A 17,453-nucleotide genomic window follows, 5' to 3' on the forward strand; every position below is an offset into this window, starting at 1 on the left:
CTAAGATGGCTGAGATGAGATTGATCTCCATTTCAGCATTCAGTTTTCTCAGCAATTTGATTTTTGAAGCTGGAGTCACTGTTGCTCCCAGAAACAACTCCAGTAAAATGTGCTGTACCTTTTACAGGATCAAAGCCCAGAAGATGTTCACATGAAAGGAGAGATTAAAATCCATAGTCTGCATTTAGTCATAGTTAGCTTTGCATTCCATGTGTGCAGACGGGGGAGGTAGGTCTTTCACAACAGGGTATTTCAAATGGTGGCAGGGTGTTGGTAACCTAGTAACTTCATATATTATGTGTAGTAGTCAGCAAAGCTTTTCAAAATGTTTTCTGAATAAAATATAACATAATCTATCACTTTCTCGTAGAAAAGTGAAAGTTTGCTTCCTTAATCTCTCTTAAGTCTGTCAGTTTCCTTGACTTGTTCCATGTGAATAAATAGAGGATGAGGATTGTTTTCCGAATTGGCAAGTCCTTTTTGCCCTTTACAACGTAAGTCCTCTTAATAGATGAATCACATCATGAGTCAAACACTGTCATGTTTGTTCAGACATTTATTTTTCTTGCCCAGCAGCATCTACTCTGCTGGGTTTTACCAAACATGTTACAGTACACACTGTGCAAATCTTGAAAGTAAGAAAGAAATAAGGGCAGGTAGTGCAGCAAACTAGATCTTAACCACATCTTTTTGTTACTAGAATTCTTTCTCCTCTGCTGCTTAAACAAAATAAAATCTTGACATTGTTCACATTGTTGATGTTGTTGTTGTTGTTGTCACCAATGTGTGAAAAAACTCCATGCAGTTTTGCTGATCCTTTCTCATCACCTCGGTTGCAGCAGGAGAACTGAACTAAGAGAAGTAGCTTCGTATCATCTGCAGGCAGGATCTCAACAACCATGAATCTTCCTCATAAAGTGCAGCTTTCTGACAGGGGTCATAGTTGTCACCGACAATGATAGACATGAAGACATCCCCTGCAGCCAGACATAAAGCATAATCGTCACTGTGCCTGACACGAAGATGTCGGTTCCTTGCTCCACAGTTCTGGGAAAATGACAGTAGGTGGCACTAGAGAATAGTAACAGGAGCAGTTGTATCTTAGGAAATGGAGAAGACTTCTCCCTGTCTGGGTGTTTAGCCAGGCTTCTAGTCCCACAGGCTGCTGAAACATTTAGCTGCATTCTCCTTACAAGCCTGCTAAATGCAAAGCCTCAAGGTTTCAAATGCAAAGGTGCGGTTTGAGGAAGCTCCAAACTCTGTATGAAGCAAGACTTAAAGAAATGACGTGCTGACAATGATGTACATCTTGGGGTGTGTAAGAGCAACTACTTTGCCAGCTCTTTACCTGCAGCTTTTAATCAGACCAAAGTCGCACGTGTAAGCTTATATATGGCTAAACAAAACATGATTTGTCTTTAATTTTAGTGAGGTGTGGGTTCCCGCCAGTTGGTGGAGCAGCAAGAGTGTCTAACAGAATAGAAGGCAGCATCCCAGTGAGTCTCCAGTTTTCTTTGTCTATATAGATTTTCCCACATGCCAGCAAAAGGGGAGGAGATGATTCTCCATAGTTCTAGTAGGAAATAAGAGTAGAAAGTGACTCAGCAGTTTCCCACCTATTACTCTGATGGGAAACAGAAAGTAAAAAGTGTGAAAATTCTCTGGGTTTCCCAAGAAAAATCTTCCTAGCTTTCTCATGCAAATCACTATAGGGACAGGACATGCCCCAGCTCAGTTCATGTTACACATACAGTTTTTTGTGATTGCTTGGGAACACAGGCTCTTCCCGTGCATATTTTGTCTGTTTTCTTTATCCTTCTCCTTTTAGGACTTTCAGTCTCTACAAGATGAAGCAATATCACACAGTCACGCTGCCGTATATTAAGAAATGGCAGCTCCTAAAATTGGTGTGATCCTCTCTCAGGGTCACTTCACAGTAATCATTGGTAATGTCTACAATGCAGTATAAATGCCAACAAATGGTCTGCGGGCAACTTAGCATTTTTTAACGGTTGGAGAATATATGAGAAGGAAAGCATCGCCTTTCACCAACTGAAATAACTTTTGTCCTTGACAAACCGCTTTTAAATCACAGTGACGCCACTGACAGCTTTTGCGGTACTTTGAAGTGCAGAGTTTTCCCAGTAATGCTTTATCAAATTATTATTCATTCGGTTTATCAGATATAAGATATCTCTAATTAATTATTAACTTTAAATGCTTTATCCTGTTCCATTCAGTCTTACTGTACAGCCTTTTCTAATTGAATAAGTTTTGTTTATATTGACTGCCTCACCTTCTTTGAGGATATTTCCCTGCTTTTAATAACCTTGCAGTAGACTAGGATTGGGATTCTGGGTGAATTCTGAGTTGCCACCGCAGTGGGATCATTTATTCCTTATTAAGTGATGTTGGAAGCTTGGAGGCAGATGGGCCCAGAGGGATTTCCTTCCATGTTGTGTACGGAGCTGCCTCTGTTGCTCCTTTTTACGGAAGAGACCTGGCAAAGTTGAGGTCTAGGAATAAGTTAGTAACTGTTGTTGTATTTACCACAGTTCATCAGGCTCTTTTCAAAGGTGCAAAGGCTCTATCGATCCTTGAGAAATATGTAAGGAAAATTCTGCCCCCACCCAAACTCTGCAGACTGAGAAGCCAAAGGCAGAGGAGCTCTCTGCCAAGCAATACTTCTTTCTCCCATTTCTCCTGTGAGCAAAGTGGCAGTAACTGCCACCAGTGGCAGTAAGGAGCTGTATGAAGATGGAGTGGAATGAAAGTTCTAAATCCTGGTGTAACTGCAGCCTTTCCCATGGAGAAGTTGTCTTTTTATTTTAAGCATGTTTGATACATGCTCTGTAAGTGTGACATCATCTTCCACTGTGTTTAAAGAAGGGGAAAAAAAAGAAAAAAAGAAAAAAAAAAAGAAAAATAATATGGTTCTTAAGTAATGAGAGAAACAACAAATAAGGTGTTACCTTTTATTGTTACAACTGTTTGAAATTTCCCTGAAGGAAGCCGTGTGAAAGAATCATTACCTCAGTAAACCGGTTAAACGGGAAGGGAAGCTTCTGACAAATAAGTTACACCCCCTTGGTGCTGAAAGCACATAGGTCATCTGAAAGTGTCTGTGAACAGGAAGAAATAGGAGGAGGCTGTATATTCTTCTAACAAACTGTGTGTTTCAGGTAAGAGGTTGCAACATGTATTCTTACTGCTTAGCAACTGAACCAGTATTGCACTCCTGGGTTCTGGAAAAAAAAAAATAAGAGAGAAAATGGAGCCTACAGCTCACAAAGCTTTTATACTAGAATGCATGTGCATGTGGAAGTAAGGGAAGTACTTCTGTATAGTAGAACGGCAGCAACAGTGTTGTGAGCATTTTGTCATGTTGTCTGCTCCCTTGGTTTGTAGTGAATGTTTTACATAATTTGTTGGGATTTGCCCTTAAAGCCCCAAATCCCAGAAGCATGCAATTATGTGAAAATATGAATTGTCATTTCAAAGGAAAAGCAAGTCTTCATATTGCACAGAAAAATTGTGAAACTCTCCAAAATGCGATTTCAGAAACCATGAAGGAAAGAAAATGAGCCCTGAAATACAAAATAATATGTATAATATATATAAAGCTTGCATTATACATTTTCATTTTGTTAGGGACTTCTGAAAATTCAGCGTTGTCAGTCAGTGCACATCACTTAATTCAGATGCAGTAAAAAGCCAAACCCTTCCCTGAACGTGGGTGTTGCTTTGAAAAGGATTGAATATTGGTCTAAGTACAGAGCCCAGCCATAACTGAGCAGGTGAGACTTAAAACACTAAGATTTACAATGTGACATGCTGAGTTTCCAGTCTAAACGGTTCACTTTAATCATGTGCCAGTGTAAAAGAAATGTGGTGCTACACACAGCACTACATGGGTCTGCTCCTCTTGCCATGCATTGTACAGAATCTCATTTCTCATGTGGTCTCCTCAGCCCAGTGAGAAGAACATGGGAACAAATCACGCAAATCATCCCAGCCTCTGACACCGTATATCTATCTGGCCTGTTTTTAAAGTCAGGTAGGGAAGCAATACTTCTCCTACAGTATGGAGAATGCAGGAGATAAGCAGTTGCATAGATGGATTGAGGTGAGATATGTGTCTTACCTGTCTGATAAATGTGGGATGCTATGCACAAAAGCTGTAGTGATATAAGAAGTAGGGTTAGCTATTAGCTATTAATGTATCATTGTAAATGGCATGGGTTTGAAAAGTAAAGAAAATATTTTAGAAACTGTTAAAAGGGAATAAAAAGCATTGCATTTTCTGTGCCTCTATTACAGTCTTCCCAGAGCCAAACTTAATTAAGGAAGGTAAAGCAGGATGGAGAGATTCTCCAGTCTTTTATTTTTCCTGAAACATTCCTTTTTTTATAATAATAATTTTTAAAAGAATAAAAGAAGTTATCTCTGTTGATTTAATGTATGTATCTTTTTCTTTCTCATCTTTCTTTTATTCATCTGCAAATGTACTTCAGAATATACTATGGGAGAAATTTGTGGGGACTGAGCTGGTAATTGAAGTTGATGGTGGCATTCAAAGTGATATGCATCATTTTAGTTCCCTTCATAAATTTCATTTTTTCATAAATGAAAACTTCATAAATTTCTTTTTTTTTTTTTTTTTTTTTTTTTTTTTTTTTTTCAGCACAGTCAAGGCATACCAAGCTACACAGCACATGAAATTACTAAGTTGAATGCTTAAAAGAGTTATTCAGCCTCTAACGTAGAGATGTCTTTTCAACCTATTTAACTTTTCATTTCTCTTCTCATTCCTTACTCTGGGTGATAGAAGTCTGTGTCACCTAGAGTTTGACTTCAAGTAAAACAAAAATAAACAAAACTGTGATGAATACCTTCTGTTATAGTATAGGTTTTCATTGCAGGGCAGTATTATTGAAGCTAATATAGTATACATCTTGGGGACATATTGGAAAAGCAATTTGCAGTGTTAAGCTTTAACAATATTGAGTGTACTTTTCATCTCAGTAGTGGTTTGTTGTTTTTGGTGGTTTTTTTTCTGCTAGGTAATATATTTTTATTGAATTATTAAATCAGATGTTTCCATTTATTCTGTGTGATAAAGTACCCAGCATAGCTACGTGCTTGGTGGTATTGCTGTTTTGTGTTTTAGTCTACTTCTATACTAGTAAATGCAACAGGCCAAGTCACTAAGAGCAAGTGGAATAGAATAGATTTAAGATGTTGGGTTTTTTTGGAGTTTCATTACAAAATATGATTAGGAACTTTGCTGATAAGTTTGAGTGATGATGAACTACTGCAGAAGCTTACGTCCTGTCCTATTAATTTACTAACAGAGATAGTCTCTGTCAGTAGTCTCTTAATCAGACATCTCAGTCTGTTCAGATGCATTAGTTTTGAAAAACAAACAAAAGACTGGAATTTATTTATAATTATTCTTATTTATATATATCATGTACAAGCTTTTTTGGTATAGTGCTTATAATAGAAATTGGAGATCCAAGTCTTCTATATTTTATCCTTGTTCTTTCACTTGCTTAACCTCTGTAGGATAAAAAATGATATCATATAAAAAAATTTAGGGAGAGAGGGTAAAAAAAAAGAAAAGAGTATATGAATGGAACTGTCATTAATATGAAACCTTCCTACATTCTTTTTTTTTTTTTTTGGATTTCTGCCTTATGTGTGCTATACAAGTGTAAAATAAGGGGAATTATGTGGACATTTTCTTTAGTGTTTGTCAGAATTAGTATCTTAGGTCAGTTGTTCTAAACATCCTTTTGATGTTATTCATGATACAGGAAATAAATAAAAATAATTTTAAGGGTACCTGGAGATAAGGATCAGGCAAAAGCCATTCAATCTTCAGATGAAGAAAACTGTTACATCTCATGGAGAGAGCTCTAAACTAAGTAGACCAAAACACAGCTTTCACTATACCAGATTTTAGTTGCTGTTGTTTAACTCTTATTCTGTGCTTTCTTGCAGTGAGGTAATATAGCTCCAGTTCCGAACATCACTCTTTTGACCATGAAAATATTGTACGACTTTCTTGAGGATTAACAAGACTGAAGAGGAAAAATCAAAAATGGCATACTTTGGAAAGGTGCCTTTCTCAGGTGATGAATTTTATGAAGGACATTCTGGAGACCAAGCATCTTACCTGGCATACCATTCTGGTTCTTATGGAAAGGTCTATCTGGGCTTTGATCAAATAGTTGATGAAGTCAACAATGAATTTTTCTTTTACGGTTCTTCACACTTACATCATCCTGAAGAAGAACATTTTTTCACATCAGATATCTTTAGTCTGAATGTGCCAGAACAGCAGCTTTGCAGTCAGCCTTCAGTTGCTTGTTGTGAACTTCACTCTGAAAATTTTGTACCTCACTGGCAACAAGGCTCAATGTCACCAAAGATTGGTTTCAAGTCGTCCTTGCTGTCTGATGATGGAAACTTCTCTCTGGTGGATTCCTACCCATATAACCAAGAGAGAGAAATCTACAGATGGAATAGTATAACTCCAGTCACAAATGTGTTTAATTCAAATGTGGAGAGAAGCTATACCTATTGGAATTATCAGATAGGTTTTGACAATGTAGATGCTCAGTGTCCTGTTTCCTTGAACAACTATCCATTTGGACAAAGGAGAGATGAAAATGGAAAGGGTGAAACCTGTTTAACCAGTACTTCCAGAAGATTCAGCATAGGACCTACCTGGCCAAACAGCCCTGGACATGACAAAGAGGTATTTACATTTTCTGATTTTAAGCATTTTGTAACAGAAATACTAAGTCATGGCTTGAACCAGTGATTGAGCACTTGATGGAAGGCAGGGCCAATCCAGGGGAACTCAGGTGCATATAGTTCACCTAAGTGACCAGAAGGGATGGAACCAGGATCCATCCCTTCCCAGACCTCATTTAAGTGTTGGAAGCAGAGACAAGGGTATCTTGTTAGAGTTCCCTATATATCTGATGTCTTCTGACAGTAAGCAGCTTCTTTCCTTTATTTCTGTGCACACTCTTGCATTTGAACAAACCATCACTTGCCTGTAGTCTAGGACCTTGCTACTCTGCTGTCATTGCCTTGCTTTCCATTGCATTACACATTTAAAGTTCTTGATCTTTATTGCCCATGTCCTTGCACTTTATGTATTCAGTCATACTGATGCAACATGAATTAGAAGCACTTTATTTTAAGACCTGATGAAAAAGAAAACATTTATGCTTTGGGGGAGGATAAAGCTTTTAGTTCTGTAGAGAGTTTTTCTCAGCTGGCCAAAGGCAAATATGGGACTTCTTATTTGCTTCTTATTTGGTCTTTACTACTTCCTAAAACAGAGATGTATGGAAGCATCGGGTGTATTTTCCAATAATTGTGTAACTTCTGATTTCTAGGCACTCAGAATTTCCCATATATGTTTATAGAATGCATGCCCTCAAACAGTACATGATTATTTAAAAGATTTTTATGTAGCATGAAAACATTCAAACATCCTCTTCCTTTGATTCTAATACCAAAAGAGAACCCAGCAGACCATATATAATAACTTCTGAAGGGAAGATGCCTACTCTGTCTAGCTAATCAGAATTTTATACAGACATAATCTGTGTCCCACCTGCTTCATGTTTTACCTGATTTATAATTAGTGTCAACATATTTCTTCAATCTACTTACTGAATATGCATACACACACACACACATATATATATTACTGGTTTTTTTCACTTTAAAGTAATAAGGCAAATTTTACTCCTAGTATAAAATGAAATATCTCCATTGACTCTAATAGAAATTTGTGATTTTAAATCAAAGACAATCTAGATTATGGTCTAGAACTCACGAGTGGTTCAGAATTTAACCAGTAATTTGATTTTGCGCCGTTGTAATTATTTGGCTCATAAAACTGCCACAGAGGGATAAGCACGAAATGTGGAATAAAGTGTGTTTGAAATAGATAAAAAATTGGTTTGATCAGATATGTAACCTGGGATTCAAAACAACAATGCATTATGATGAACATGTTGTTCTGTTGAGCCAGATTGTCTGCGTCTCACTTGACTGATATATCCTTATTCTGAGAGATGAAATATACCATGTCCTGACTTCACCATGTGCTGCATATGCTTAAGCGTGTCTATATAATTCTCTTCTAAAAATAGATACATCTACTATGGCTGTGAAAGCTTGTCCCTGTGACACTCAGCCTTTAGCTGTCTTTCTGAAGCAAATATGTGTTATATTTTTTCTCTTCCTTCTATCAGGTGTTTATGGCTTTACTGTTTTTAACAAAAATGTCTTCTAGGATTCCCATGGCTCTCTCTGATGTTGTATCTCTTCATTTTGATTGTTCATCCTGACACAGAGAAGGAAAAATAAAATGATAAATCTTCTCTTTCCCCCAGTCCTTGTTAGCATTCTGATTCATTACAGGAAACCTGAAATAGCCTACAGGATACCCTAGCACCAGGAATATTAAAAGGCAGCTTAGGTTCACCTTCTGCTTTTAACTCTGAGTGATCACAGTATCATAAAGCAAAGGGAAAAGACATTTGATTGACTTGTTTCTCCACCTGTGAATAGCAAGGACTACAGAAGTAAAGATATGCAAATCCATACAGATGTGTGTTTGGAGGGGAATTAATCTGAGAACAGGAACTCTTAAAATTAATGCAAGACACCACATTTAGAAAGTTCAGCAATGAATACAAGAGGAGATTAACTAGTGGAGAGATAAATAGCTGTTGTTCATTGTTTTCTGTTGTTGTTGTTTGTTTGTTTTTAACTTAAAATAGGAAAAATAAAGCATACTGATATCTCGATGAAAAGAACAACAAGGCTTCTCAGGAGTAAAGCAGAAAACAGTGGGATTCAAACAAGCAAGAGATTAAATTGTGGTATGGGATGGAGACATTCTAGAGGAAGGAATATAAGAAGAGGTAAAGATGCTTCTGATGGAGGAGGAGAGAACTAAATTATGGAGGAGGGAAGAGGATAAGAGTGAGTCAAGGGCAACTACAACTGAAAGTGTGGGAGGATTTGATTAAGTCAGAGAAGTGTTTGAGCAGTTTAGCTAGGAGAGAAAGAAATGGAATAAAGGAAAGAATTTATTTGTAGCAGAAAAAACAGTGTGGTCAAAGTAATTCCTTCAGGGAGAAGCAACTATATCAGGATAGAATGTGAGACAAATCAAGGGAATGGCAACTGAGCCTTGAGTTGGCAAGAGAAGGAAAACAAGTGAAAGAAAACTTGGGGCAAAAAAAAAAAAACAAACCCAAAACCTGGGAAGAGGAAGTAAATCATTTCTAAAGGGATGGAATCTTTTGAGAGGACTACAAGGGCAGAAGAATAGAACTGGTGCTGAATAAGACTGTTAGAATGGCCAGTAAAGTGGAACACCACAGCAGAAGAAAGAATGAGCACAGTTGGGATTTGTATCATTCATGTGTCCTGGACTTGACATTTGAGTAGTAGGAGTTGAGAAGTAGGGCTACCGGTAGAGAGAAATGGAAAAGGATGTTAAAACATGCAGCATGGCACTGAGATAGGTCATAAGTACACAAACTGAAATATTCACACTACTGAAATTATACTGTCATTCCAATCCTTAGCTCTTGGATGCAATTGTACGGCCCTGGGCTTTGTTTAATGCATGCTATTTGAAGTAAGTCCTTTGTAATAAAACAAACATTAATTTTCTGTGGCCTTGTCGCCACCAAGTCAGATATTCAGAAACACTGTAGAAATGATCTGTGTGACATCTGTGACAAGTGATTTTATTTTATCTACATTAGAAAGAAAGCTACAAAACAATCTATGAAGTATCCAGTAGACTTTTCCACTTCATTTAAGATATTTAGGATCAGTTTTCTTCAGAATAACTAGCAATGCTCTCTTCCCACAAATCCAGACATTATTTCAGCTTAGGGTCTTCAGAAATGAGGAATATGCAAATATTACTTGTATTTGGGAAGGACAGTTCAGGTGACTCAACCAGCACCGTATGAAAAATCTGTGGATGGGTGGAAGATTCCCAGGATGCACTGTTGCTTTATCCCTGTTATTGTCAGTTCTTTTTATTTCCAGTTCTGTCTTGTTCAATGCACACTTGCTGACCTTTGCAATGGGTGGAAATCAGAGACCCAGAAAAAATTGTGTTCATGTAATGAATATTTTATCTTTATACGCAATGGTAAGAAGTTAAAGATTCTGGACACCTGAAAACAGAAACAATGGGGTTAAGAGAAGAACAGAGAGACTGCTCACCATCACTCAACTACTGTCATGGGCAAAACAGATTCCATGTTGAGAGTACTGTCATTTGCTGCCTCCTAGTAACAGACTAAAACAATATGAACTGAAAGCAAACTAAATCCACACCCTATTCCACCTCCTCCTCCCCAGTCAGCACAGGGGAATAGGGAATGGGTGCTACAGTCAGTCCACAACATTTCCTCTGCGGTTTCTTCATGGCCTCTCTTGGCCCCTGTTTCACGTGGGGTCCCTTCCACGGAACAACATCCTTCCTCATCCGATCCTGTGTGGGCGTCCCACAGCTCCAACCACAGGCCCACACTTCAAGATCTGCTCCAGAATGGGTCCTCAGGTGGCAGCTCCCACCCAGGGCTGTTCCTGCTGAGGTGCTCATGGGCTGCAGCTCCTTCAGGCCACATCATCTGCTGTATTGCAGTCTCTTCCATAGCTGCATGAGGAGATCTGCACCGTGTGGTGCCCATGGGCTGCAGGGGCACAGCCTGCTCCTGTGTGGGCCTCTCCTGAGCTGCAGGGAGCTGCTGCTCTGCACCTCAAGCACCTCTGCCCTCCTTGGTGCCTGCAGGGCTTCTTTTCTTAGTTTCTTAGTCCCCCCTCCTGGCTGCAGTTGCATGGTTGTTCCCTTCCTTAACTCAGCTCACCCAGAGCACACCCAGTGTGGCTCATGGCTTGGCCGTGGCAGTGCCAAATCTCTGTTGGAGCAGCTGGAGCTGGCTGTGGACAGACATAGGGCAGTGCTAAGCACTGCTCACAGAGGCCACCCTTGCAGTTTCCTGTTAGTAAAACCTTGCTTCATAAACCAATATAGATATCTATTATATTATAAATATCTGTCTCCATAACAGGTTTGAGTCAGTTAGGAATGTTACAGTAATTCCCTCTGTGCAGACTGCTGCTAGTCTACACAGAATTTCACTCAGAAATGCTGCCAGCAAAAGCTCCAAAATCCTATTCTCACTTCTATCTACTGCAGGAGAGCGTCAGGATCCCTTCTTTGTCAAGCCCCTTTTTTGCCACCCTTCTGTAGTTAATCACATTCTTCAAGCCATGAACTTGGGGATCCACACCACTTTCCTTATGGCTGATCAGACTTTCCTAGCTATGGTGCTCTTATTGGTTAATTTCAAGATCATTGAATGGTTTGGATAGGAAGGGACCTTTAAGATCCCGTAGTTTCAACCCCTGTGCTACAGGCAGGGACACCTACCACTAGACCAGGTTGTTCCAAGCCCCATCCTTGAATGGCTGCAGGGAGGGGTCATCTGCAGCCTCACTGGGCAACCTGTTCCAAGTGTTCTTTCTTCCTCAGTTCCTGGCTGTTGTTTTGCTTTTTTATACCTTTAGCCCCATGTAGTGTCCTGTCCATATCATTTCTCACTTGCAGCCCAGTTTTCTTAACTTTCCATTTATTGGCTCTCTTTTTTCATGAAGTTTTCCCTGGACTCTGTAATGGCAGAAATTCAAGAAAAGAAGGCAGTTTTGTGCTTCTGAAAGAAGTACATTTCCAGCTTTCTCTCCTATGGGACTCTCCGTTCACTGCTACTTTAATGGTAGTCATAGCTTGACCTTCCTTTTCAGTTTAAGTTTGAGGTGGTCCTTGCCTCTGCAGAGCTCTTGCCCATTGGCTGCTTACCTGCAAGATTTTGGTTTGGTTTTGAGAACTGTTTGAGAACTGTTGGGAGCCCATTCTGGCTACCAAATCATCTAAATACTGACCCTCTACCAAAAATCTTTAATAATGTTCATTGAGAGGGAAAAAGTGAAGCAGCAGAGCTGTGGTTTGCAATGACTTGAAAGAATTTCTTCAGCCATTCAGCACCTTTCTTAGTACCAGAGTATGATGTCCTAGTGTTTTGTGTTGCTTAGTTTAATTTTGCTCTGTAATTTCAACCTTCTGTCTTATCCATTGTTTTTTTCCTACAGATATTCTGTTTTATGTTGTTTTGTTTGTTTTTTTTTTCCCTTGCTATTAATGATGTCATCTTTCAATTTTTTAAATCTTTAAATTTCACTAACATTCTTCTAATGCTTGTGTTGTTGTGGTTAATGAAAATATTAAGTACATCGTGTCTCAAGACTGGCAGGATTTATTAAGGGTCTGTATAGCTTCCAAACCATCACCATTTTGGTTTCCTCACTGATCAGCTTCTATCAGATTTCCATTTTCATTTTGTACTAATCCCATCTTTTGAACTGCAGTTAAAATTTCCCAGATGACAAGTCTTCAGACACATTGTACTTCTTTGTCCAAAAGAAAATAAATAAGTAAATAAATAAGCACACATATATATATATATACACACACATATAAATATATATATACATATATAGTGATAATTTAATATTTAATATTGAATGACATAATTTTACGTAATCTTATTTCATTTCACATCATTTACTAATAAGTTATTCCTAAAATGAGCACTGGAATAGGCTCCCCAGGGAGGTGGTTGAGTCACCACCCCTGCATGTGTTTAAGAACCATTTGGATGTGGTGCTCAGGGACATGATTTGGCAGCAGGTTGTCAGGTTTAGGGTACGTTTGGTCAGGTTATGGTTGGACTTGACCATCTTTAAGGTCTTTTCCAACCTGAGCAATTCTATGACTCTAAGAGAAAATACATTCTTTTAACAAGTATTTCTACTTTGGTTGCTTTTTCTTGTGTCTTTGTTCAGCACTGAGTCCATATGTCTGTATATGCAATTGTAAAGTGAGCTTGCGGGTGTAACAGTATTACACCATTTCTGGAGGTAGCATTCTAACTGATGGGTGCTACACCAAACACAGGTGTGAGTGCTTTGATCCAAAATAGCAGTTTAGACAAACTTTGGGGAAAGTATCTGGTAGCTTTTCATGTTCAGACTGGATACACTGGATTCCTGTTATCTTTTCTGGGAAGCTCTCTGAAAGGCTTGTGGAATTTGAAGCAATCTTTTGCAGGTAGAACAAAAAGAAAATAAGAATTAAAATTCGCTGTAGTATAAACTTCATTTTTTTTCCCTCATTGTAAACTAAGAATATTTTTTGTGTGTGTAGGTGTGACAGTAGGTGATTTTCTTAAAGCTTTGGAAATACTTATTTTCTGCAAGAAGGAAAAAAAAAAAATCATTAAACTCAGGGCAGTGGATGATTTTTGACTTCCCATTTTATCCCTGAGGTCATTAAGAGTGTGTTCAAAATGGTGTTATCTATGGTTATTTGGAGCTCTGCTGAGTTAGGGTTGGGATGATAAGATACCAACTTTTGTTCTCATGGAACCAATGCAAGTTTAGTCTTATGTTCCTTCTGTTTATGTTGTCTAAATAACTGAGATCTTTTTCATTTCTTTGCTTTTAGATTACAAGTTGGTCTATCCAGCTGATTAAGGCAGATCAAGGGAGTAATGAAAATGTGATTTCTTTTTGCAATACAGTGGAGAAGTAAGTAATAAAAAAATGTTACTCAGTCAATAGTGGCATTTCACTTATTTATATCAATTGTATGGGTTATCCCTGCACTCTTGAAGAGTGCCATAATTTCAATATCTATTTAAATGCAGAAATGCTCCTAACTTTGGTTCAGAGATTAAAATAATAATTTAAAAATGTAAATTCCAAACATATTTTCTTGCTTATCTGTCATCTTTATCACCAATAAGTACATTTGACTCTTCAGTGTCAATAGTGTGTGAAATAAGTCTTATTTTCTGCCGCTTACTTGGAACAGCATTTATGTCTGTGGAGGTCAAAGCAGGAAGAAGTATTGGAGGAACCAACTGACTGACAACAGAATATCTTGATGAAATGTTGAATTTAGCAAGCCACAAAAATACTTTTAATTATTGTTTACAGTTACAAGTTAATAGTGCGAATTGATGGAATAAAGCACTTTTTAATATTTTTTTTTACTTAATCTGCATTAGAATAAGAATGTCTTTAAGTGTAGCAGCAGCACTAAGAAATGCATGTTTTTAGACCATCTGTGCAGTTTCATTCTCCTTTGTACATATTCACAGATAATACTATCAAGTTGTTGGCACAAATGCATGGATTTTTTTTTTCCCAGAAAATGAGCTGGAAAATGTAATGCTTTTTTAAAAATCAGATTTTAGATAATTTATTATATTTAAGGTCAACCAGCTCGTTTCTCTTAAAAGAAAAAAAAAAGGAAATATATTTTAGGTTCATAGAGTGGGAGGCTGGCCTCAAAATGTATTCAGTCACATAGAATCATTGCTTTGGGTTGCAAGGGTCCTTTAAAACCATCTAGTTCCAAATCCCCTGCTATGGGGAGGGGGGTGGGGGGGGAGAGAGACTGACATATATCTCAGGTTTTGTTGGTTTTTTTTTTCCACAGTTCCTCAATATGAACCCTGTTTTTGACTGATATCCACCTGACAGCCTTTCCTTTGAAGCGTTAGATATGTCCAAACATTCTACATTTAAATTTGCACTCTGATTATAGAAGAAGTTTTCTATTTTTTCCCTCAATAAATGAGTTAATTTCTAAGGTTAAAAATATTAATAGTATGAAGCCATTGCTTTTCTGCAGTACCTTGTTTAATGTGCACCGCTAGCAAGTACTCTTTTAATAGCAAAATAGGAATAGTCTTTGCTTTTTTTCTATCACATGAGAAAGCATTCTCAGGAGAAAATGTCACAGCAAAGGAAAGACCAAAAACATTAATCAGTTCACAAATAACTAATATTTTCTGTCTTAGCATATGAGCATACTTCCATTCCCCAAAGAATCTCAGTAGCTGTCAGTTCTTTACATTAGAAGCAGAATATGTGATTCAAACTCTGTCGTGTGAATTTCCAGCTCCAGCACGTAGCTCAAATAGAAACCCATTGTGTTTTCCTCTAGGTAATATTTGTACAGACAGTAGTCTATAATTGAAACATTTCATTGTACATATACAAACCTTAGAAGAGTTTTCCAAATCCATTTATCAGGTTTCTTTTACAATTATGGACACAGCCATAGTGAACATTCATCCACAAGTGCCTTTAAAATACATCTTAAAGTCTGTTTGATTCCAGAAGATGCCAGGCTGACAAGCCAAGTGTTCAGTGGTGCCAAATACAGCTTCTTCAGCTCCTTCTGTCTTCAAAGATATACTCAGCACTACAGAGAAATACTATGTTTTGCAATAGCAAATCCCTATAAATATTAGTTGTTTCTGTAAACACTGATTTCCTACAGCACAGAAAGTGGCATGGGATTTCACATAATACTTCTACAGCACTTCAGTTTTGCTTTGGAAGACCAAGTATTTTGGAATTCTGGGATGAACATGTTTTGTCTTCCAGCTCAGGCCCAAAGGAAGTTCTTAATCAATTAAAGACAGTACATAGCCATAAACGCTTTCTGGAACTGAATGCATTTTTATCTAAAAGGCATAAAATGCAAATTTCTGATCCCATGTTATCTTAAAAAAAATAGTCCAAGTGTAGGTAGGGAAAGAGATGAGGTTCACTTTGTTCCAAAATGCCTGCCAGCAAGTTGCGAGGGTGATGAGTGCCTTGCAGGTCTACATAACCCATTAGTTTGATGCTGGAGAATAAGTAGTGAAGTTTTCTCTCTTATTAAGTCCTTAGCTCTCTTAGAAAAACAGGTAACAAGAGGGAATTTGGTGCTAGGGGAAAGCTTTATGTGTACATTTCTCAGAAAAGAAAAAGATTGACATCATATACACAGGTCACCAAAGCAGCTTCTGTAGTATAATGACTTTTTACTATGAGTATAAATCTATCTTACATACTGAAAGTATTGTCAAGCCTCATTTCCTCTTACTCCACTGAAACATCATGGCCTCTGGCTTCTCATAGGAAATAGGCTGCTACATTGGATTATTAATTTTGGAAGCCTAGGATTTGTCTTCTTCCTTTTTATTTTATTTTTTTGTTTTCCTTCTATAGAAATACATGGCATAAAAGAAGAGCTCATACTGTTGAGAATTGTGCAGCAGCTTTAAGGCAAGAGGGCATAATAATGAAGAATTTTCTGTGAGAGAATCATAGCTCAAAATACACTGTAATGAGAAAGTGTGTAAAGCGCTGCCAGCTCAGGCACTACAAAATGCTGCTTGAGCTAACAAACAGAAAAGAACACGGGATGCTTAGTACAGAATGTTTGAGTTTAGCTACTAAAATATTCAGACCAATTAGTGAAATGTAAAGCTTCAGCTGGTACAATGTGTACCCTTACCTGCAGCTGCAAAGTGTATTTGCTTAAAAAGCAAGTTTAATCTCAGCTGACAGCCGTAATACCTGTGACCAGTGTTCATTAGGAAGTGGCACCTCTGGAGAAATAAGTTTCTGCAAGTATCTGGTAATTGAAAGGAGGAGGGGCAGTTTATTTTATAGGTAATGGTACATAAGATCAGAGGGACTTGGAGACTCTCCCATTTACTGTGCTTTGAAGACATTTACATAAATACCCAGGCTATTAGAAATGAGAATTTCAGATTGGATCCTAGAGCAGAGGGAAAACAGGGACTTCTTAAGATTTTGCATAGAAAGCATGTTCCTGTACTCATTTTGACCAGCTGTCCTATTCACAGCTGTCTATGCACATGCTCTTGGTTAGCTTTATGTTAAAACTCTGATATTAAAGTGCATATTTGAGCACCCTCCTTTCTACTGTGCTAAGATTCACATCACCATACACTGAAGTTTGTGCTTAAACTACTTATGGATTCACTGAGGTTAGGCTCAGCAGTGGTCTTGTGAAATTCTGTGAAGACTTTACAGAAGGTTTTCATATTAAGTGATATATCATTATTTTACTAATGTATAAAAACATTATCCTCTCTACACAAAATTTAATTCCTGTCACTTTTCTAAATACTGTTATTGTTGGAATCTTATAGAATTTTTATTTTTTTGTTTTGTATGCCCATTAAAGCACAATTTCATCATTTTCAGAATAAGAAACGCCTATCCTGCTTGTGATTTGAAGACCAACAGTGGGAAGATCTGGAGTGTTGTAACAAAGTTCCCAGACAACATTCTTGGTAAAACAAGATTCAGAATCAGCATCTGGACAGATTCTTCACCATCTCCTCTGCTTCTTACACAACATGGTAAATGATTGAAGTGTCCATATGTTTCAGTTCCATTGAGATGATAACAAAATAAATTTGTTATCTGGAAAGATACTTAGACAGTAAGCCATA

General features: G+C 37.7%; 1 protein-coding gene across 6 annotated transcripts in view; it reads left to right on the plus strand.

The window, feature by feature from the left end:
• PIK3C2G (phosphatidylinositol-4-phosphate 3-kinase catalytic subunit type 2 gamma) overlaps nucleotides 1–17,453 on the plus strand; it is a 272,235-nt gene that overhangs the window by 73,921 nt on the left and 180,861 nt on the right. For 5 of the 6 annotated variants that reach the window (XM_015867894.1, XM_015867905.2, XM_032445932.1 and 2 more), the window contains exons 2-4: nucleotides 6,007–6,766; nucleotides 13,631–13,713; nucleotides 17,203–17,360. In XM_015867894.1, the coding sequence (XP_015723380.1) occupies nucleotides 6,107–6,766; nucleotides 13,631–13,713; nucleotides 17,203–17,360 (901 nt within the window). In that variant the 5' untranslated portion in view covers nucleotides 6,007–6,106. Of the gene's footprint in view, nucleotides 1–2,707; nucleotides 3,183–6,006; nucleotides 6,767–13,630; nucleotides 13,714–17,202; nucleotides 17,361–17,453 lie in introns of those variants that run through there. The other variant, XM_015867917.2, reaches the window with a different exon arrangement.

This window comes from Coturnix japonica, chromosome 1 (genome assembly GCF_001577835.2).
Source record: "Coturnix japonica isolate 7356 chromosome 1, Coturnix japonica 2.1, whole genome shotgun sequence".
Classification (NCBI taxonomy): Eukaryota; Metazoa; Chordata; class Aves; order Galliformes; family Phasianidae; genus Coturnix; species Coturnix japonica.